The 18,951-nt window shown below is 41.7% G+C and overlaps 1 protein-coding gene across 1 annotated transcript in view; it reads right to left on the reverse strand.

The window, feature by feature from the left end:
- Positions 1–5,344: 5,344 nt before the first annotated feature.
- The window catches only part of CMYA5 (cardiomyopathy associated 5), a 45,849-nt gene continuing 32,242 nt past the window's right edge, over positions 5,345–18,951 (reverse strand). Inside the window, exons 9-13 of the mRNA XM_036403208.2 lie at positions 16,886–17,030; positions 8,761–8,894; positions 7,906–7,999; positions 6,776–6,952; positions 5,345–5,931 (exon numbers count right to left, since the gene is read on the reverse strand). Of these exons, the coding sequence (XP_036259101.1) occupies positions 5,679–5,931; positions 6,776–6,952; positions 7,906–7,999; positions 8,761–8,894; positions 16,886–17,030 (803 nt within the window). The 3' untranslated portion in view covers positions 5,345–5,678. The remainder of the gene's footprint in view (positions 5,932–6,775; positions 6,953–7,905; positions 8,000–8,760; positions 8,895–16,885; positions 17,031–18,951) is intronic.

The following is an 18,951-nucleotide window of genomic DNA, read 5'->3' on the forward strand; positions in this document are numbered from 1 at the left end:
AAATTTCACCAAGCTTTTTTTTTTTTTTTTCCTTTTTTTCCTTTTTTCTTTGTTTTGTTTTATTTTGGTTGTTGTTTTGGTTTTTTGATCCAAAGGCTGCTGTAAGTATAATTTTTCATTTTTACTTTTTTTTAAGTGGGAAGATAGATAAGAAGATTAAGATAAGATAAGATAAGATAAGATAAGATAAGATAAGATAAGATAAGATAAGATAGTGGGGACCACATGTACATATTAAAACATGGTACAGAATTAGGTAAAATAATCTCTGTTGATTTTACTTCAAAATGTAGTTCTCCTCTCCACGGTGAAAATGAAAATAAGAATTATGGGTCTACATATGCACTGTGCCTTCTGAGCAGGGCTCATGAAAGGACATGAGGCAGACTTTTACATCCTCAGAAGGCTGGGCTGTGTGAAGTCATGCTCAGACAAAGGTCTCCTTTTGCCGGTCCCAGTACTCAAAGCTGCTCTGGCCTGTTGCCTGCTCAGCAGAAAGCAGCTCTCTCCTGAGCCTGCTGTGGCCCAGCTCTCCATCCCTCCCTCCTCAGTGGTGTGGCCACAGCCTGGCAGGAGGGAGTTCTGCTCAGCTCCTACCCACTAACCACTAGCTAACCACTGCACTGACAGTGCTCTAAGTGACTCCTCTGCTTGCACCACTGCTTCCCCAGGGTTCAGAAGACTGAACCCTGAGAAATAGTGTGCTTGTAAAACAAGTCCTGAAAAGGACAGTATTGTTCCTGCAGAGGTGATTCCAGAGGGGATTCCAGAGTGGAAATTCACTTGAAAATTTGCTGCTAACGTCAAGCTATGAAGTCTGTTCCACTCCTGGGAGGAAGGGGATGCCAGCCAGAAGAATTTGGGCAGGCTTGACAGCTAGGCCTGTGTGAAACTCATTAAGTTCAACAAAGCCAAGTGCAAGGCCCTGCACCTGGGTCAGCATAATCTCAAATGCAAGCGAGGCTGGGTGGAGGATGGATAGAGAACAGCCCTGAAAAGAAGGACTTGGGGACATTTGTAGACAAGAAGCTCAGCATGGCCTGACAATGAGCACTTGCAGCTGAAAAAGCAGCTACATCCTGAGCTGCATCAGAAGCAGCATGGCCAGCAGCACACCAGGGAGGTGATTCTGCTCCACCACTCTCATGAGGCTATAAGTACTCTCCCTGGAGTGCTGTGCCCATCTCTGGGGGCCATTCTAATGAACAGCTAGAGCAAGTTCAGAAGAGGGCCACAGGGATGATCAGAGGAATGGAGCACCTCTGCTGCAAGGACAGGATGAGAGAGTTGAGATTGTTTAGCCTAGAGAAGAGAAGGCTCTGGGGAGACCTTATAACACCTTCCAGTACCTGAAGGGAGTCTACCAGAGAGCTGGTAGCAGGACTTTCAAATGGGGTAGGCAGTGACAGGACAAGGGGGAGTGGTTTTAAACTGAAGAAAGGCAGGTTTAGATTAGATATTAGGAAGAAATTCTTTATGTGAGGGTGTAGCACTGGAATAGGTTGCCTAGAGAAGTAGTGGATGTCGTGTCCCTGCAAGTGCTCCAGACCAGGCAGAATGGGACTCTGAGCAACGTGGTCTAGTGAAAGATGTCCCTGCCCATGGCAGAGCAGTTGGAACTAGATGATCTTCAATGTACAGGGTAGAAATCTGTTCCATTCCCTTCCAACCTGTGTCCTGCAGGAACTGTCCTGCAGAGTAATCTCTGGTCAACAAATAATACTTTTCATTATGCCATAAGACTGGACAAATTTGCCATGAAAAATAACAAAAACTTTACTAGCTCAGTATCTCTTCCACAGCACAAGGCTGGCAGTGGAAGAGTTGCTCTCTCTTCCTTGGTGGTTCTGTGACTGTCTGAGCATATTGGGATTCTCTATAGCTAATAAATCCACCCAAAATGACAGTAATGCAATTGTGATTGTGATTTTTCAAATTAAACTTAAAACTTCAATATGCTATAGGTCCTACTTGTTAGTCTGAAGTAAGAATGGTTTGAAAGATCCTAATTTCACATTACTCTTAAATCCGTTTTACATACCTATTAAAAACCCCTGGAATGCTAATAGAAATAATATGTCACATGTATATCACAGGCAATATCACAGGACTGTGGATTTAGCAACAACTTATTAAGTATTTGTCATATATCAGATTTAGTGATGACAATGTGCACACAGTTTTCAACAACGATGGTCTGGAGGGGGTTAATGCACCTGCTTGTAATACAAGGCATTACTTCACCATTTCCAGTACCAATCATCTGAAAGAAGATCTAGTTCAAGAGCAGAGGTGTTCTGCAAGTGCAGGAACAGCGCACATGCTGTGGTTTGCAGACGCATTGCCAACGTCTGCCTGACATCGCATGGAAGCATGAAATTCTCTCTGGGGCAGACTGACCTAAGCGAGGTTTGTGGATCAATACCACTGATACTAGTAATATTTCTGTTCAGCCCTATTTTGACAGTAGAAATAAATTATTCTGTCTTTACAGTCAAGCCTATATTCTCATCTTAGTGCACAGGCATTTACAAGCCTAATCTAAAATCTGCTGAAGTGAGAGGAAATTGTTCCTTTTAATGAAATGTGTTTCAGGTCAGTCCAATTATTTATTAACAATGCTTACATTGTTAGGCATCAGCTTTTGTACTTCAGAATGAAAATAAACCCCAAATTACTGGTGAACTCTTTTAAAGATGTTTGTGTAACTCCTAAAATGTTGCTCTAAGCATGGAATTATGACTAGACTGTGTACAGATGCGACACAACCCTCTCAATATTTTCATGAAGTCTTAAGTGATTATCAGCCAAGTTAAATGACATTATTTGCTGGGTCTGAGGTATTTTTAAATGTTAAATTCATAAAGCACAACAAAAACATGTTGACTGGGAGGTTTCTGCCTTTTTCTTCTAATATACAAGTTACAATGGTGAGGAAAAAGAGAGCAACAAACGTCAAAGTCTCACTGTGCTGTACATTGAAGTGTTAAAGGGCAGTCACCTTCTGGGAAGTAAGTTTCTGAACTTAATGCCCATCAGGCAAGTAAAATATCAGAGCAGATGTACCTCTAAGCTTTCCAAGGGCAGCAGAGTTTGCACCCTATACTGTAAGTCCTAGCAGTTTAGCTGTGGCTTTTAGGGTCTGCTTTCTTCACTAATATGAGTGTTTTCTTTATACAGAATCTTAACTCGTATATAGTTTCCTGTTTAGTGCGTACTTTGTTCCATTTTTCTGAACAAGACTTCTTCATCTGGCATAGCTTAAAGCAGACCAGATTTAGACATTCAAATGAGTACTGTTTAAGCTCTTTGAGTGACACTTTCTTTTTAAAATAACTTACCCAGCTTTCACATAAACAGTAAATACATTTTTTGGACACTGCTCAAAATAAAAGGTGGACCTTATATAAAATTCATCAATAACACCAGCCATTTTTTGAAATTAACCAAATATGTCTAAGAATGAGATGTCTCCAATAAAAACATTTTGCCAAGCTCAGGTGCTGTAATAGTACCTAAGTGATAATGTCTGGCAATAGACAAAGCTTTCATTTTTTGTTTTAAAATCACTAATTACTACTAATACATAGTTGCTTTTGACAAGGCAATTGCTTCTTGTCTTCATTGAAAAAAAATCCAGATAATTTCCTGTCATTTTGTTCTCCTTTTATCACTGTCTCTCCCCTTGTCAACATATCATATTGGTGTCCATGAAGTAATCCCACCTTTGGAATGGCAGTGATCAGGGTGAGGAGGGCATAGGTAAGATCAGCCCAGTACTGGGATATTTCAGGCTTACTTCTAAGAGCCACATTAAGATCTGGAGGTAGTCAAACCTTTGGTGAGCTCACTGGCTGCAGGAGCCTAAGGAACACACCCTGCTGACACTACTGACCTGCGTCTTAGTTTATCACCATCTGCTTTGTGAGTTTCCAGCCTACCTTCTGTCGCCTCCTCCACTTCAGCCGTCAGAGTAATGCTACCCCCAATACCCTTTCTGTCTTTCTTTCCTAATTAATCCTGGACCTTTTCTCACCATCCTCCACACCTCTACAAAATGCTCACTTGAGCCAACATGACACAATCCTTCTGTTTTATTCCACTCTCTCCTTGAGAGGGACTCAGAACTGGCACCGTTTTATTGAAATGCCAGAAAGAGCTCCAGCTTAAAATGAGTGGTCACAGGATCCTCTCTGTGTTACCTTAACCAAGCTCAGGCTTGCCTGAGCTTGCTATGACAGTCTGGATTGTGGCTCTCCTGGGACAACAAGCACATAGCAGACTGGAGCAGAAAACACATGCCTTGGTGGTGTTAAAACATAAATAAACCAACAGCAGGCACCTTCTCTGAGCATAAAAAGCAGAAGCTTCATGGTAATTCATTTAACTCCTCTTTTCCACTGCAAACTCTATTACACTCCTGAAACCTGTCTTAATTCAGAAGTACTGCTCTCCAGCTGAGCTCAAAAATGAGTCTGGCAACAGAGTCCCCTGAGGCAGAAATCTCCAGAGCAGGCACAACATGGAAACATTGCCTGCCTGCTTTAAGATTAATTTCTCCCAGCACTCACTGGAGTTCAGCACCACTGGCATTTGGGCCTTCAGCCTGAGACAGGCAGGAAGACAGCCATAGCACCAGTGTATGAAGTGCTTGGAAAATGGTTTGAAAAAGCCAAGTAGAAAAATCAGCATCATACTCCTGTGCTGACATAAACCATTTTTAGCCTGCTTGTTTTGGGGGCCCTGAAACACTGCACCTCACTGTCATGCTGGTCCTAGTGTGGATAACAGTAAAGAGCAGGGCAGATGCAGGAAAATGTACACAAACCTGAAATTAGGAGCATCAAATTTCTAAGACCAAAGGTAAAAAGCAGTGACAGAAAAGTGGTGATCCACAGGGTCTGGCATAGCAATCTTCCTTTCACTATCAAAATCACTGACCTGACATACTGAGGATGAAAAACACAAGGGAAGAATTTTACCACTACTATCAAGTTTCCTTATACTAGTGTTTTGTGAGTAGCTACTCACAAGCACAGCATTTACTGACACAGTCAGGTAGCTGCTAGTCTGCTGTGAGCAGGGTAGGTAGGTGTAGCATACTCAGACTGGACATGGCTGATACAAACGCCTAGCTTGGGACTCCCCTCCCATTTTGCAAACATGAGGATCTCTACATGATCAACTTTGCTTAATTTGTGCATTAAAGATTTGGCAAACAATGGCACAGGATTATCAATCTGTAGCATATTTCAGTTGAAATTTTTATACATTTTCCATGCACATCACCTTGGATTCAGGCTCTGACTCTCCTGGCAAGTGATAAAACAATGACTTTCATGTATTGCAGTGAGAAATGCATTTATTTCATACATGGGTTCATAATTAACTTTAAAAAGACAGCTAGCACTATCATATCTAACAAAACTTCTTTATCCCCTTAGAAGTACTGCTCTGTGTATTACTAAGTGCATGCTCCATCTGAAGGAGTTGATTTTCTTCCAGGCTCAGGGTGATTATCTATCTGAGCAGAAACTACAATTGCTGATGATGTGAAGGAGAGCTGTGCACGTAGCATTCATCAGTGAAGACTACCTATCCCTACCGGGCAGACCTCTTCCTCTCTCTATCCCCTGATGCTGTATTCATCAGTTTTCTGGAAACTGTGAAACAGGAGATTAGCTCTGCTTCACGAACTCCGGTAGCTCCATTCCTGTGCACAGGGTAAGCACTCCTGCCTTCTCCAGGGCAAAGGCTGGGTGAGCAGCATCAGTGAATTTGTGCCTGATGGCAAACAGCACCAGTCCTCTCTCTGCATTGAAGAACAACAGCCTTCCACTACTATAATCCAACAGGATGCCAATCCTGGCCAGGTGCTCCGTCACATGGACATCACTCATCACACCAGTGTGAAGAAATCTGTAAAGAAAGCTGCGGGAAAATGGAAACCAGAATACAATGAGCCTCCCCGTAGCAATTTACCAGAAATAACCTGCAGCTCAATTCCAATCTATTAACAGGTGGCTGCATACAGCAGCCTATCACGTGGCTGCAGCATTTTGCTCAGTACGTAGGCAAAGCAAATGTGGCATCACTTCAAGCCCTGCCTGGCATCCTGACAAGCCTTTTCACTTGGTATCTTTGGACTCGTAGAAAAAAAAGCCTCTTGGATGTTTCATTTAGCTAGTAATGTTCATACATCTGTATGATTTCACACTGAAAAAAGCACACTTGTTTAGATCAAGAGCACCTTTATAAAGTAGCAGGCTGGTGCCTTAAAAATCTCCAAGCAGCCTGGCACTGGCCTGCTACCACAGACTACCCCAGCACCCTGCAGTCCTGTCACATTGGCAGGGGAGGTCTATCACTGTGAAGGACAAGGCTGGAGAAAATATTCCCTATCAAGTCTTGACATCTCCTACAAATGGAATTGGTTCTAAAATGGCTTAATTTATTGAAATAAATACCATTGCTGGTGTTTAGTGAAGCAAATCAGGATAACAGCAGCAACAAACTAGTTCTTTAAGTTTTATTCCTTGTCTGGATAAAGGGTGCTAAAATAATCTATTTTGAGTTTAATTTTATTTTTTAAGGTGCTTTATACTTTTTAAACTAAGAGGAGGTCTAAAGATCTTACGGAGATAGCCTTTTCTTATTATTCAAATTTACATAAAGGAAGCTGAAGAATCCTTTCTGCTTTCACGATTCTTGTGTCTGGCCAGTTTTATTTTCATGAAAGACAACTTCCCAAGCCACCATACTGAATCCTCTTTACCTGGTTTGTGTAGGACAGCACCTCATGCACCAGGAGGTATCACTCAACCCCAGAACACTGTTCTGTGTTATTGCCTCATAGCAAATCCCAATCCTGTAGCTTCTGCAGGCAGAGACAACAATTTCCCAGTAATGACATCCTTGAGCAGGCAGCAGTTCACCCAGGACGGAAGGAAACCTGTTTGTGGAAGAGGCAATACAGTAAAGAAAGTGTGGTGGTAGACAAGCCATATTGTGATATTTCTTTCAGTCAAATCATGAAGCATCACAAAAAATTACTAAAGAATTGCACTCTGTTGTTCTAACTGCAGAGTTTTATGAAAGTTTTAACTGAGAGTCTTTTCATCTTTGCACTGAGACAGACTTATCTAAAAGACCTCAAATTTAGAAGGCTTGTTCAAACTAGAAAGTCTGGTGTTTCATACAGACATAGTCACAAACATCTTCTGTACATTCAGTGGTAACAGCAACAAGAAGTGCTTAAACCAGTAAATCCTCGTCACCTTTTAAGAAGCCATATCAGTGTGGCACAAGTTATACAAGGGGACTTGTGCTTGTCCTAAGACTGATATCAATATGTCCACCCCCCTGCAATGTTCTCAATGGATAGAGCTAGCCTGGTACAATCATGTTAACATATCCCAGGAGCACTTCCTAGTTCTCCAAAGCCACAAATACTTTGGAAAACACTACCGATAATAGCCTCAGCAGAGAAGCAAACTATGGAAGATGGATTACTTCTATCCACAATGTATTAAAAACTAAGCCCACAAAGCTGACCTTCTCAGTGCAGCAAAAAATTGCTTTGAGACTCTGATGGATTAAGCGGTGACTATGGGCTGAAACAAGCCGAGCAGTCAAAGGTACCACTACCTTTGACCTCCTGGCCGTTCCTAAGTGTGACACCCAACTCCTCCTTCTACATCAATCCCACCACTGACTTAGTACTGAGATTTTGCAGTGTTTGAAAGGGAGGTTCAATTGCATGAAGTCCAGAGGCTGCATGACCAAAATGATTCAGTTCTACAAAATTAGTGTTGTGTGAAAGATGCCTATTGGCAAAAAAAAATTAAAGTGAGGGATCCATCCTGAACCCCACAAGATGGTTTTGCTTATCATACTGCTACTCACCCAGTGAGTTTGGCTTTTTCAGGAAGGTGGATTGCATTAGAAGAGATTTGCAATGCAGGATGTGCTGTGTCACTCAGCAGGTGAAATCGAGTTCCTGGTACAATTCATGACAAAGAAACACCAGATCTGAGAGGTTAGCTACATTAACATGAGAGGAATCATAAAATGTTAAGCAACAATGACGGCCATCTTAGCTGGACAGGGTTGTATCTGCTGGCAGGTAGGAGTGACAGAAAATTGGATGCAAATGCAAGGAGTCTTCCAAACTGAGACAGAAGTTTAATATTCAGAAATGCAGATAGGTGATAAAGAGGCCTTTTAGAGTATGTAAGAAATTTGAATAATTTTCAATCAATTGCTTTTTTCAAAATAGCAAAATTCAATTTTCAGGCTGATTTGGAAGAACCATACATAACACTATTTATCTGGAAATCTTATAGTTTTAAAACTGCTTTGCATGCTTCCTCATCACTCAAAATTCATTAGGTTTTAATTGTGAGAGGTTTTCTTTAGAGTCATGACAACTTTTATCTGATTGTGCTCTGTCAGATTCAAGCAAACTGAGATCCCTGAAGAATACTTAATCACTTCATCTCTTTGACGGAATTCAACATTTTTGCTTGAGGTCACACTAGTTTTACACAGGACATAAATATACAAGCTTCAAGTGAAGTCCTGATTATGCTAATTTTAAGCAGAAAAAAAAGGGATATAAATTTGAGTTAACAAGATAAAAATTTCAGTAACTTGGTCACAACCATACTGGGAAACTTCAGGTATAATTTCCAAAGAAAAATGTTTGGCTACTTTGCCCTTTCCACCCCATTGTTTTGACATCAGGAAATTATGATCTACCTTTAGTTGAGATGAGAGCTGCTTCACTTTGTTCACTTGTCCCAAATGGGTTGACAGCCCTCAGGTAGAAGAAATAGTTCACATTGGGCTCCAGGGATACTTTCAATTCGGGTTTCTTTATACCAGCGAAAGACCTGCAAATGTTGAAGATAAATTAAAATGTATGCAGATATGCAAACTAGGGAAGACTGTTTTATGCCAACAGTTAAGTTCCCTAACTGTATTGTTTACAACTGAAATAACAAACACCATACAGAAACTCCAAATGAGAAAGACAAACACTGTTTTCACAAACAACTGGGTTATGTAGGAGCTTCAGCATTTCACTTGAGGGATTGTCTTCACTTTATCTTACTTATGACCTAGTGCATTCATTTGGTGTAATGATCACTTTATGTTGGTTTTGTGGCATAATTGATCACATAAAATTAAAGCAGCACAGAGTCAAATCCTCATCTGCCTCCTGTGAAAAGTCTGGTTTTTCTTTACAAAATAAGCAAGTTTCTGAAGGAAAAAACCCACTTTTAATTAATTAGTTACATGACACTGAATACACTTGTGCTTTACCATCTAGGAACATGCTACAAGTCCAAAAGAATTGATACCATTATCTGAGCCAGCACAGAAATCATGCTCTTCATCATGAAATCATCATAGAATGGTGATTAACTTCTTATTAGGAAGTCCTCACTGACAAATCTTTCAACAGCCAAGCCTGGGCTCTGTCTTTGCTGTGGCACCATACACTCTAACAGGGCAGTTTTGCAGGAGGCAGAGCAGAAGAGCTGCCTTCACACAGTTCCCTGCTTTGACTATGCTCCCCAGTGCAGTGCCTCAAAAACTCCAGCCCTCACATCCTCTACCCCTGGTGTCTTCACACACTGCTAGAAAGCAGGAGTCAGCACCCACTCAATCTGCTTCACAGGTGCTTTAAAGTATCAGTGAAAGTATTTTGGATGGCTAGAAAGATGCCATTTTATTTTCAACATTGACAGCAGTATGAAAGATTGGCTTAACAAATTCTTTTGCGCTAGATCTTGATTTTCCTCTTTTTTTGCCTCTTATGATAACAGATAAGCCAGACAAAATACATGCTCTGCATAGTATGCCTGTACGTAAAGATTGTTTATCTGTATAAATTAGGTAATTTCCTCCAAGAAATGCTTTTAGGAATCTACAAGGAGAATATTTAAATTCCAGAATGGGAGACCTGCCTTTGGAGAGTGAGCAAGACACTTTCCCTTCTACCTCAGGTTTGAGAGTGGAGCCCACAATGGTCTCTCTCCACAATGGCAAGCAATGCCCCTGTGAAAAGCTAGACTAAATAAATTACTTTTTGAAGACAAATTGCTGTGACCCCAGAGGAGGTAAGGCAAGCAAGTCAGCAGTCAGATCAGATTGTTCTATTCATTAGGGGTTACTGTTTTTACACACATATCCCACCAGAGAGCAGTACAAACTGATGAATAATCAGTGCTCATCCGGGATTTTTCACATGCCTGCTTCTGCTGCATTTATCACATCAAGGTAAAATCTCACCACTCTCAATATAGCAGATTCCTGCTTACACCACACACATCTCTTTCTAGGAGGATGGCATCTTCAGAAAAGACGGGTGTGTCATTCTTATTAGTCTGTGACAGGTATTTTGCACTGACAGTTGTCATTAAGGGCGATTAAGAGCATCAAGAAAATGCACTGGGTGCTTCTGTGATGTGTTCCTTCAATTTAAAAGAATTTCAAAGAGTCTGGGGCTCTGGCATGATCAGCACAAGACTATGCTACTTTCAGGGAATGTGTTACATTAATGCTGGAACTGATGTAGTAAAGAGAAATGGCAGAAATTGCATGGTTTGCTTCACCCTCATGACTCACCAAGGCCCTGACCGCAAGACCACTTCAGCAAGGCACTGACAGCACAGCAGGCTGAAAGGTTTAGGGAAGAGGTGCAACCTGATGAATTGACTAATGAGAACACAAGCTCTTTAGACTTGAGTATAGGAGACGAGAGAAAAAAAAAATTATGAATCGAAGAAAACTAAAAGATGGGAACTGAGAAAGGAGGCAAATATGAAAGGAGAGAAAGGAAAAACAGGACAGAAGCAGAGGCAGGGGAAAAGAGGTAGGCACCTAAGCTTTGAAGAAATTTGCCCAAGCTTCCTAGGCAAGACTTACCCAACCTGTTCCTTAAAAGCAGCACACTGACATCTTTGATGTGAATCTGAAGCACTGAAGCACAGACCACCAGAGAGGAATTTTAAGCAAAGAGTTACAAGTGACATGAAAAGAGGATATGCTAAGCTATTCCTTGAAAGCTGTCTGTGGCACTATGTAGATCAGCATGCCTTAAGCACAGTGATGCCCTGTACATGGCTCCTTCTTCTGTCTTCTGGAAAATGTCATGTAGGTCAGTATCCTTCCAGAGAAATTAGGAGATCTTTTTCACTATGTACTATTCATCAGATGATTAAATAATAAAATACAAAATCACTTCTAAATTCAATTAGATAGTTACATTGTGGTATAATAAGTAGACATGGGGTATTCATAATCTGAAGTGTAGATCCCAGACATGTCTCATAGGTATTTAGAAAACAGGTTGGGTCCAGTCACTTGCAGAATAGGGTCAGTGACCGAAGTTCAGACTTTGGTCTCTTACAAATACGAAATTCTCCAAATCAGAATTTGGATGCAAATTTAAATCGGAGGTCAATAGCATGCTGCTTTTCAGTCATAATAGTGAGACAGAAAAATCTTGACTTTAATCTGATCTGGGCTGTAAAACGGTGATCAGATTTTTGAAAGCATTATCTGCTTGGTAATCTATTTCAGCCAGCTTTAAGCTGCCTGAGAATAAGAGCCCATCAATTTTAGCTATGATTAAGGCTTAAAAACAGTCCTGCTGCTGCCAACTAATGAAGCAGAATATGCTGACAAGAAGGAATTTCATTTGCTACATTCTGAGCCAGATCCATGAGCAAAAGAAGCTGCATGCAAAGAAAAAATAGGTCTTGCTATCTGTTGCCTCTCCTGTCTAGAGGGTAGGGTAAAAGGGGAGAGTGAATACTGAGGGGTCCCCAGCAATCACAGTAGTTTATCATGCTTTAGACTGACTTCACGAAAGCAAGTATGAGGAGAAGGTATGATTAGTGCTTAGCAGCTTACAGCATACAGGTTATGTGTAGGAGAAGGCGAGGGAAAATGCATCCTGACTGTGTTGGTGGAAGGCTGTTTCATTTCTGATTTCTTGTAACAAGCACTGCAGATGGATCTTCCTCAAGCTCACCTTAAGTAGTGAACTGTAATTTTGAAAGAAAAAGAAATCCACCTACAACATTTCTAATGTCAGATAGTTTCTACTTTATATACACCTGCCCACTTCAGAGATTATTTGAGATGTAATAATGTTGTTACCAAAGTGTGAGGCATCCTGGTCTTTAGATTAAATGTTATCTTACTTGCACTGTCCTCTCAATTTCTTGGTATTGTTGATACAAAAATTAGTGCACAGAAAGTCAAGAAGCATTCGAAGTTAACTATTTTAAGTATCTCCTCTCAATCCTTTCATTGTAAGATGAATCTGTAAGGCTGAAAATCCACTCTTCAAATATCAGGTATGTGCTATTTAAAGCAGAACAAAAAGGACTTGCATGTTCCTTCACCTTTAACTTGCCAATGAATATTATAGTAGCAGTTTTATGCTAAATCTGTGATTTCTTTGGTTTTAGGGACATCTGATCCTGTGTTTTCATGTTCATTTCTCTCATCAGCATCCCCATTTATTTAAAGGAAACAACATCTAGGGGATACTTTTTAAATATCGCCTGAACCCAGCAAATGAGATGCCTTGCAGTGATTCACAACACCCTCTGTGCTATAATTGTCATTTCCACCCCCAAGATCCCACTGAAACAGTACCTCCAGAGCTGTGCTATCACTGACATGGAGTTAGGGTGAAAGCATGCAAGCTTCTCAAGATACATGTGGAAGCGTACAGAAAGGGTGCACCATGAGTGGAAAAAAGCTCTTTAAGCTAAAAATAAAGAGCAAATAGCTCCGAGTTTGCTCCCAGCTGTGCCACATGCCTCCTTTCCTCTCCTCTCCTCTGTCCCAGCTCAGGCTGTTTTGGGATTAGGTCACCAAAACACCCCCTGCTTGCTGCTATCTGCAATTGGCAGAGTTAGAGGGAAGGAAGGTTCTGTGTTTCCAACACCCTGTTTCCTGAGCTACCATGACTATCATGTGGGCAATGAAAGAGGAGGGAAACTTGCTCCTTTTGTTCCAGCATTAGACTTGCTTCATCAGTAACCCAAAAATTTCATTCCCTAGAAGTGCTGGTCTTGCACTGTCAGAGAGGATGACATACAGTAACTTCCACTTTCACAAGCTCACTGCATACTGCACTTATTTCTGCCTCCCTGAGTCTTACAGATTTCTCATGATGTGACACAGGCTTTCCATCTGAACAGCCTACATACCTAATCCCTGGACTACATTTCTCACAGCTTTCCATCTTCCACCCACAACTCCATTGACTTCTCAACACAAAGAGGCTGAACAGTAAGAAAATAGCAGAGCTCTTGAAACTGAAAGAAACATTTCAAAGAGTCACTCAAAAAGATTCTGGAAAAATATTCAACCTGGGAAAGAGCTTTAAAACCACTGCAGCAGGCCAGGGACTCATTTTTGCTGAAAATTTAAGGTGATTTTATATGAAATTATGTCCCTCAGGTGGCAAGCTGGCAAGAAGACAGAAAGGAGAAGGGAGAATGTAGATTTGGGTGGAGTTTTTTTGGTTGGTTGGTTTTTTGTATGTTTTGGTTGGTTGAGTGTTGGATAATACGTTTTTCTTAACTTAGATATGGGGCAACTGAGAGGCATTTAAAAAACTTTGATTCCATTTTCAGTCTCATGAGAATGGTGAGACAATACAGATAATTCACACCATCACAATCAGAAGCCAATAATTTCCTAATTCCAATACATTCTAAGCGTTTCTTGGCCTATCAGCTTTTTGCCACACCATACTGTGTGCCTTAAAACCAACCATCTAAAACTACTCCTTGTGGGTCCTACCCCAATGCATCATTCATTGTTCTATTTCTCCAAAGTATCTAGTCTTATTTGCAAGGTCATCATTTGAAACTTTTTTCTAGCTCCATTTCTCTCAACAATATCTGTCCTATTCCATGGCATTTCTAAGTCAGCATTTCTTATCTCAAAATTTGCATACGGATGCATTCTGTGTGGGCCTTCTACAAATCCATTTCCCGCGACTGGGGTTTTGTGGTTTTTTTGTTTGGTTGGTTTGTTTTGTTCTGTTTTTTGACAGTATTTGAAAGGAAACTTTAGTGTGGTTTCATTTCCAGATATGCTTCATGCTCTCTCCCTGGGGAGCTGGGATTGCTCCAAGGATGTTCTTGGAGTTATTCAAAAGCATCTTGGGCAACTGGCTCTAGGGGGCCCTGTTTGATCAGGGGTGTTACTCTAGATGATCTCCAAAGGTCCCTTCCAGCCTCAACCACACTGTGATTCTGTGGCATGCTGAAGTCTACATGTCGCTGACTCAGACCAGTCCCTAGCTGTTCAATGAGGGCATTTCTCCCTGTTTGCTCCCTTGGGAGTGTCCTTTCCCTTGGGTGAGCTTCCAGAATGACATCCGTAGAAGTAGCCTTATGGGGATGGGACCATGCTGCCTTCTCCTGAACTTTTCTTGAATGTTCTTTCCTGACCTCTGCTTTCACACTGTGCTCGCAGCAGCAAGCACTGAGTGAACCTTCTAGGGTTGCTGAGAAATGTGTCTGAACTCCCACCCAGGGACTGGGAGATTGCTTAGCTCCAGGGCTGCTGCACGCACAAAAGGCACAGGCTGTCTATGAGAGGGCTCCACATTCAGCTGATCCCCAAGATGCACGTTGCTCAGGAAACCTGCAAAGGACAATCCCCAAGCTTTCCAAGGAAAAAAAAAAACAAAAACAACCAACCAAACATCTACAAGATTTGAAATCAAAATTCTGGGTGTGCATAGAGTCAGAGTTTTATTCTACCTTATATAGGTACTTGGCTTCTAGTCAAGTTGATTGACTTCGAGTCAAGTTGATTTCTAATTCTAAATTGCACCTTTGGGGGCCTTGGATATGATGAGTGATACAGGCAATTCTCCATCTAGCAGTAGGCTTTTCCCCCCCTCAACTTTATCTAAAATCTTAAATAGAAATCTTTAAAAAAATTTCTCCATCACTATAACAACTTGCGACAATACAGAAGATTTCCAGGTTATTCTCAAGGGGTTAATTAGGGAAAAAAAAAGAGGGAAATACTTTTCAGGGAAAGTAAGGGGTAAAACATTGTCTTTGACACACAAAAAGAGGTCAAAGCTCTTCTACAAATAGAGAATTTTAAGCTATAGCAATTCTGAGAAAATTCATTTTTTTGTCCTGTGGAAAGTTTTCACACTTGTCACAGTTAAAGGCTAGCTTCTGCTAACAGGGAGGCCAAAAAGTCAAATGTGACTCAGTATAATTATAAACACATTAGATTTTACACAAAGTCACTTGAGAAAGCAAAGGGGTCTGTTCTGGAAGCTTTTTTGCCACATTTATCACGACACAAGAAAACACTTATGTTACCAACACCTTGCTCACGGATTACAGAAATCAGCACAGCTTCTGGTTTAGAAGTAAAAAGTCAGTTTCAGATAACAGCACGGAAACTTGAGGGCAAACAACCAGCATGTATTTCAGCTTCATTATCTTTGACCAAGAGTGACTTTGGCAGGTTGACAGGGATGTGATGGCCTCCTGAAATAGGTACGAAACACAGCAAGCCCCTCCGAGAAGCAGGAGCACTGGGCGAGACCTCTCCTTGATTGCAGTAATGCAGCACACTGGTACTGCATGATAAAAAGTCTCCCACCCACACAGAAATTTTTAGTTTCAGTTTTCAGCCTACTTTTGTAAGGAGCAAGGCATTCACAATTTCAGTTGTACTTCTGTCCTACAAAGCTAAGAACACTTCAGTCCACTTAACTAATTTTGACTGCAAGCCCTTCCCTCCTCTTCAAGCAGCTCGTCCCTCTCTACCCCATCTTCATGATGTCCATGTGAACTAGCCCATAGTTGAAGACCCTAATCCAGCTTCTCAGGAAGTGAAAAAGACAACCTCAGCTGCGCTGAGGCTCTTTTACAGGGTTCTGTATGGCAAGTTACCACTCTCCACAAAACTCCTCAGACCCGTGCAGCTGCATTTTGCTAGAATATTGTCACTGTTTTTATAAGGCAAACAAACAAAGACCCCCAAGCCCTAAGGACATGCAGACCACCATGTAGTTCCCTGCCTACAGCTGAGGGGTTAGAACTAGATGATCTTTAAGATCTCTTCCAATCAAGGCTATTCTAAGATTTGATGATTCTGCAACAATTTTCTGGGCATTTCAGCAGAGTGCAGAGTTACCCGGCTCAGAGGTGCCAACATCCCTCCTTGTCCACTCCTCTATGCAGCACAGGCTTAGCATAGGGGAAACCAGAGAGGGTCTGGCATAAACAGCCACTACCCTGAATTTCAAAGCTACTTTTGAAGCCCTGTGGCATGCCTGCACAGCCAGGCAGCACCGAGCTCAGCTGTGTGTTGTGAGGTCTCTGCAAGCACGTCTAGACAGCACAGATGGGTTACTAGTATTACTGAAACACCCATATCACCCTTACTATGCCCAGAGACGACTTCCATCTTGTTCTCCACAAAGGAAAGAGCAAACTCGGCCACGTTCCTCCATCACTCGCCTTCCCGTGGAGCTGCCCTGCTCTGCCTTGCCCTGGGGCAGCGCCAGCTCCGCGGCCGCCATGGCTTCCCCGCCCAGCACAGCCCCGAACTTGTGCTTGATTGCACGCAGCACAACATCTCCGCGGTTTTGGCCCCAAATGAAAGGGATTGTCCAGTTAAGCAGAATGAAAAGGAAGTATTTTTATGTCTCAGCCTAATCTCACGGATTAGTGCCGGCCCCTTAAATTCCTCAACACACAGAAGCAGATTTCCTCCTTGCGTGGCTGCAGGCGGAATAATCTCTTGCGTAACGAGCGGCGCTCCGCAGGCCGGGCCCAGCGGCTGCCGGTGTGACCGAGGCACTGACCTGAGGCCTTCTCCTTCCGGAGAGTGCTGCCGGCAGTACTCCAGGATAAAGGACTCGGCGGACACGGATGCGGCGCGCCAGCGGACAGTGGCTGTGTCCCAGCACACGGTGCAGTCCTCGGCCCTGATGGTGGGCACAGCGGGCGCTGGGGACACAAGGACATGTTAGCTGTGCTGTGAGGAGGGTGCCCGAGGGGCGTCTTTGGAAGGGAAGGAACAGTCACCTCCGTGAAAACCCACGCGATAGATCTTTGCTTATCCAGCAGTGATCTTTTGCTTGTTTGTATTTGAATGGCAGAGGGCTACGTTACAGGGAAAACAAACAATAAAAACATGCTGGGAAAGTCATTGTGAATAGTTGTGCATTTGTCACATTTACTTTAGAAAGGTTAATTTTTATGCCTTTCCTCAAGCAATGTTTCCTCATTTCTGCCAGTCTGCAAGGAGCAGAGCACCGAAGCAGCACTTCCTACAGGTCTCTGCATCACCTCAATCCTGTCCTCAGCAGCCCCTGCATGAACTGCATCAGAACAAATGTGCTGCTGCAAAAATGACAGGGAGATGCTGACTTTCTGTTTAATTATGTCTTCATTATTTTTGCAATGCTAAAATTCGGTCCCGTAATTTCTCCTTTTTAGAGATTCTGCTTAAGAGCTACAGGCCCAACTGCAATACAGAAAACTGAATATAAAATAATGCACTAGCTGCAAGTAATCAAAAGCTATTGTGTGAAACTGCATATTCAACACTGTAGGCTGAAAATGGATCAGTTGTATTCTCTTCTTTTTCCCCATTCTGGGAAATGGCAACAGAAAACACCTTACCTGTTGTGAAACTCACATAAACAATCCTAATGCTAATTCTAAAAGAAATGGTACTAATTAAAAAAAAAGTAAGAAAAATTAATTTTTCTTTTGGGCTTCCAAATAGGAAGCCTAAGACAAAAGTAGGGATTAGATTATTTTATGACAAGGTAATCAAATAGAATTACAGGAAACATTCCAGATGCATTCTGTTTTTTAAGAAAATGGTTTGTTTTTACTAGAAAAGAAAAAAAATACAAATATTTAACAGTTTCCTGGTTTAGTGAAAATAAGGAGGTTAGCCATTCAGGTTAAGATTTACTTTATGTTTTACTACAGAAAGAGCTAATGTATGTATTTAGCAGAACAATGCACTTGTGAGATAGACCATCATCTGGTAATACCTCTTTGTAGCTTCCTTAGTTCTTTAATTATTTCCTGGTAAATTTGATTATTGTCTGTTTCTAAATGCATCCCTGCTAAAGAATGAAAAATTAATAGCCGAATCCTCAAATACCTGCAGTCAGCAGCTTTCACACATACCTACAGGTATGTATGTGTAAACAGCATGTCACAAGACATTAAAATTTTTACTGTAATTTGAAAATAGCTGTCTAAAGAGTAGCTGAAGTGAGCATACTAGAAAAAGCTGTTACTGTGCTTCTGAGATTTTTTTAACAAATTAACTGCAGCTAGAATACAAAATCTAATTTTAGTGTAATATTCTGGAACTCATGCAAGTGATTGTGTAAGAGGCAAAGAGCCAACAGGGTGAAAATCATGCAGGTTTTGAGCAACAGCAGATGTGTCTACTTCGGTGTCTTTAGGACTGCAAGGAGAGAGAAGATCAGTTAGGGGGGAGGGCTCTGGGGGATAGAGGGATACTTCTTGCCTTCAGCATCATCCCCTCACAGAAAATATTGTTTGGAAACAGAATGTTCCTCAGTGGAGGGAGGGCAAGCTGTGAGTCTGGGAGGTGGAGGAGCAAGAGTTGGGGGGCTCTGGGGGGATGCTACAGCAGCATTTACTTGCATTCCCCACAACTCTCCAGGCTACACTGACACTTCCATGGGTGCAATGCCAACAGAGAAGTTTTGTGAGCATTCCCAACAACTGGAAGAGACTCAGCTTTGTTCAGCTATTAAGGTGTGTATTCCTATAAATGCATATATAAGCAAATTATTTTCTTGTATGTGTGAACTTTCAATCTGAATTACTAAAAAAACCTCTACATTCTCGCTTCTGACTCTATTGGGATACTTGA

This window comes from Molothrus ater, chromosome Z (assembly GCF_012460135.2).
Source record: "Molothrus ater isolate BHLD 08-10-18 breed brown headed cowbird chromosome Z, BPBGC_Mater_1.1, whole genome shotgun sequence".
NCBI classification, from domain to species: Eukaryota; Metazoa; Chordata; class Aves; order Passeriformes; family Icteridae; genus Molothrus; species Molothrus ater.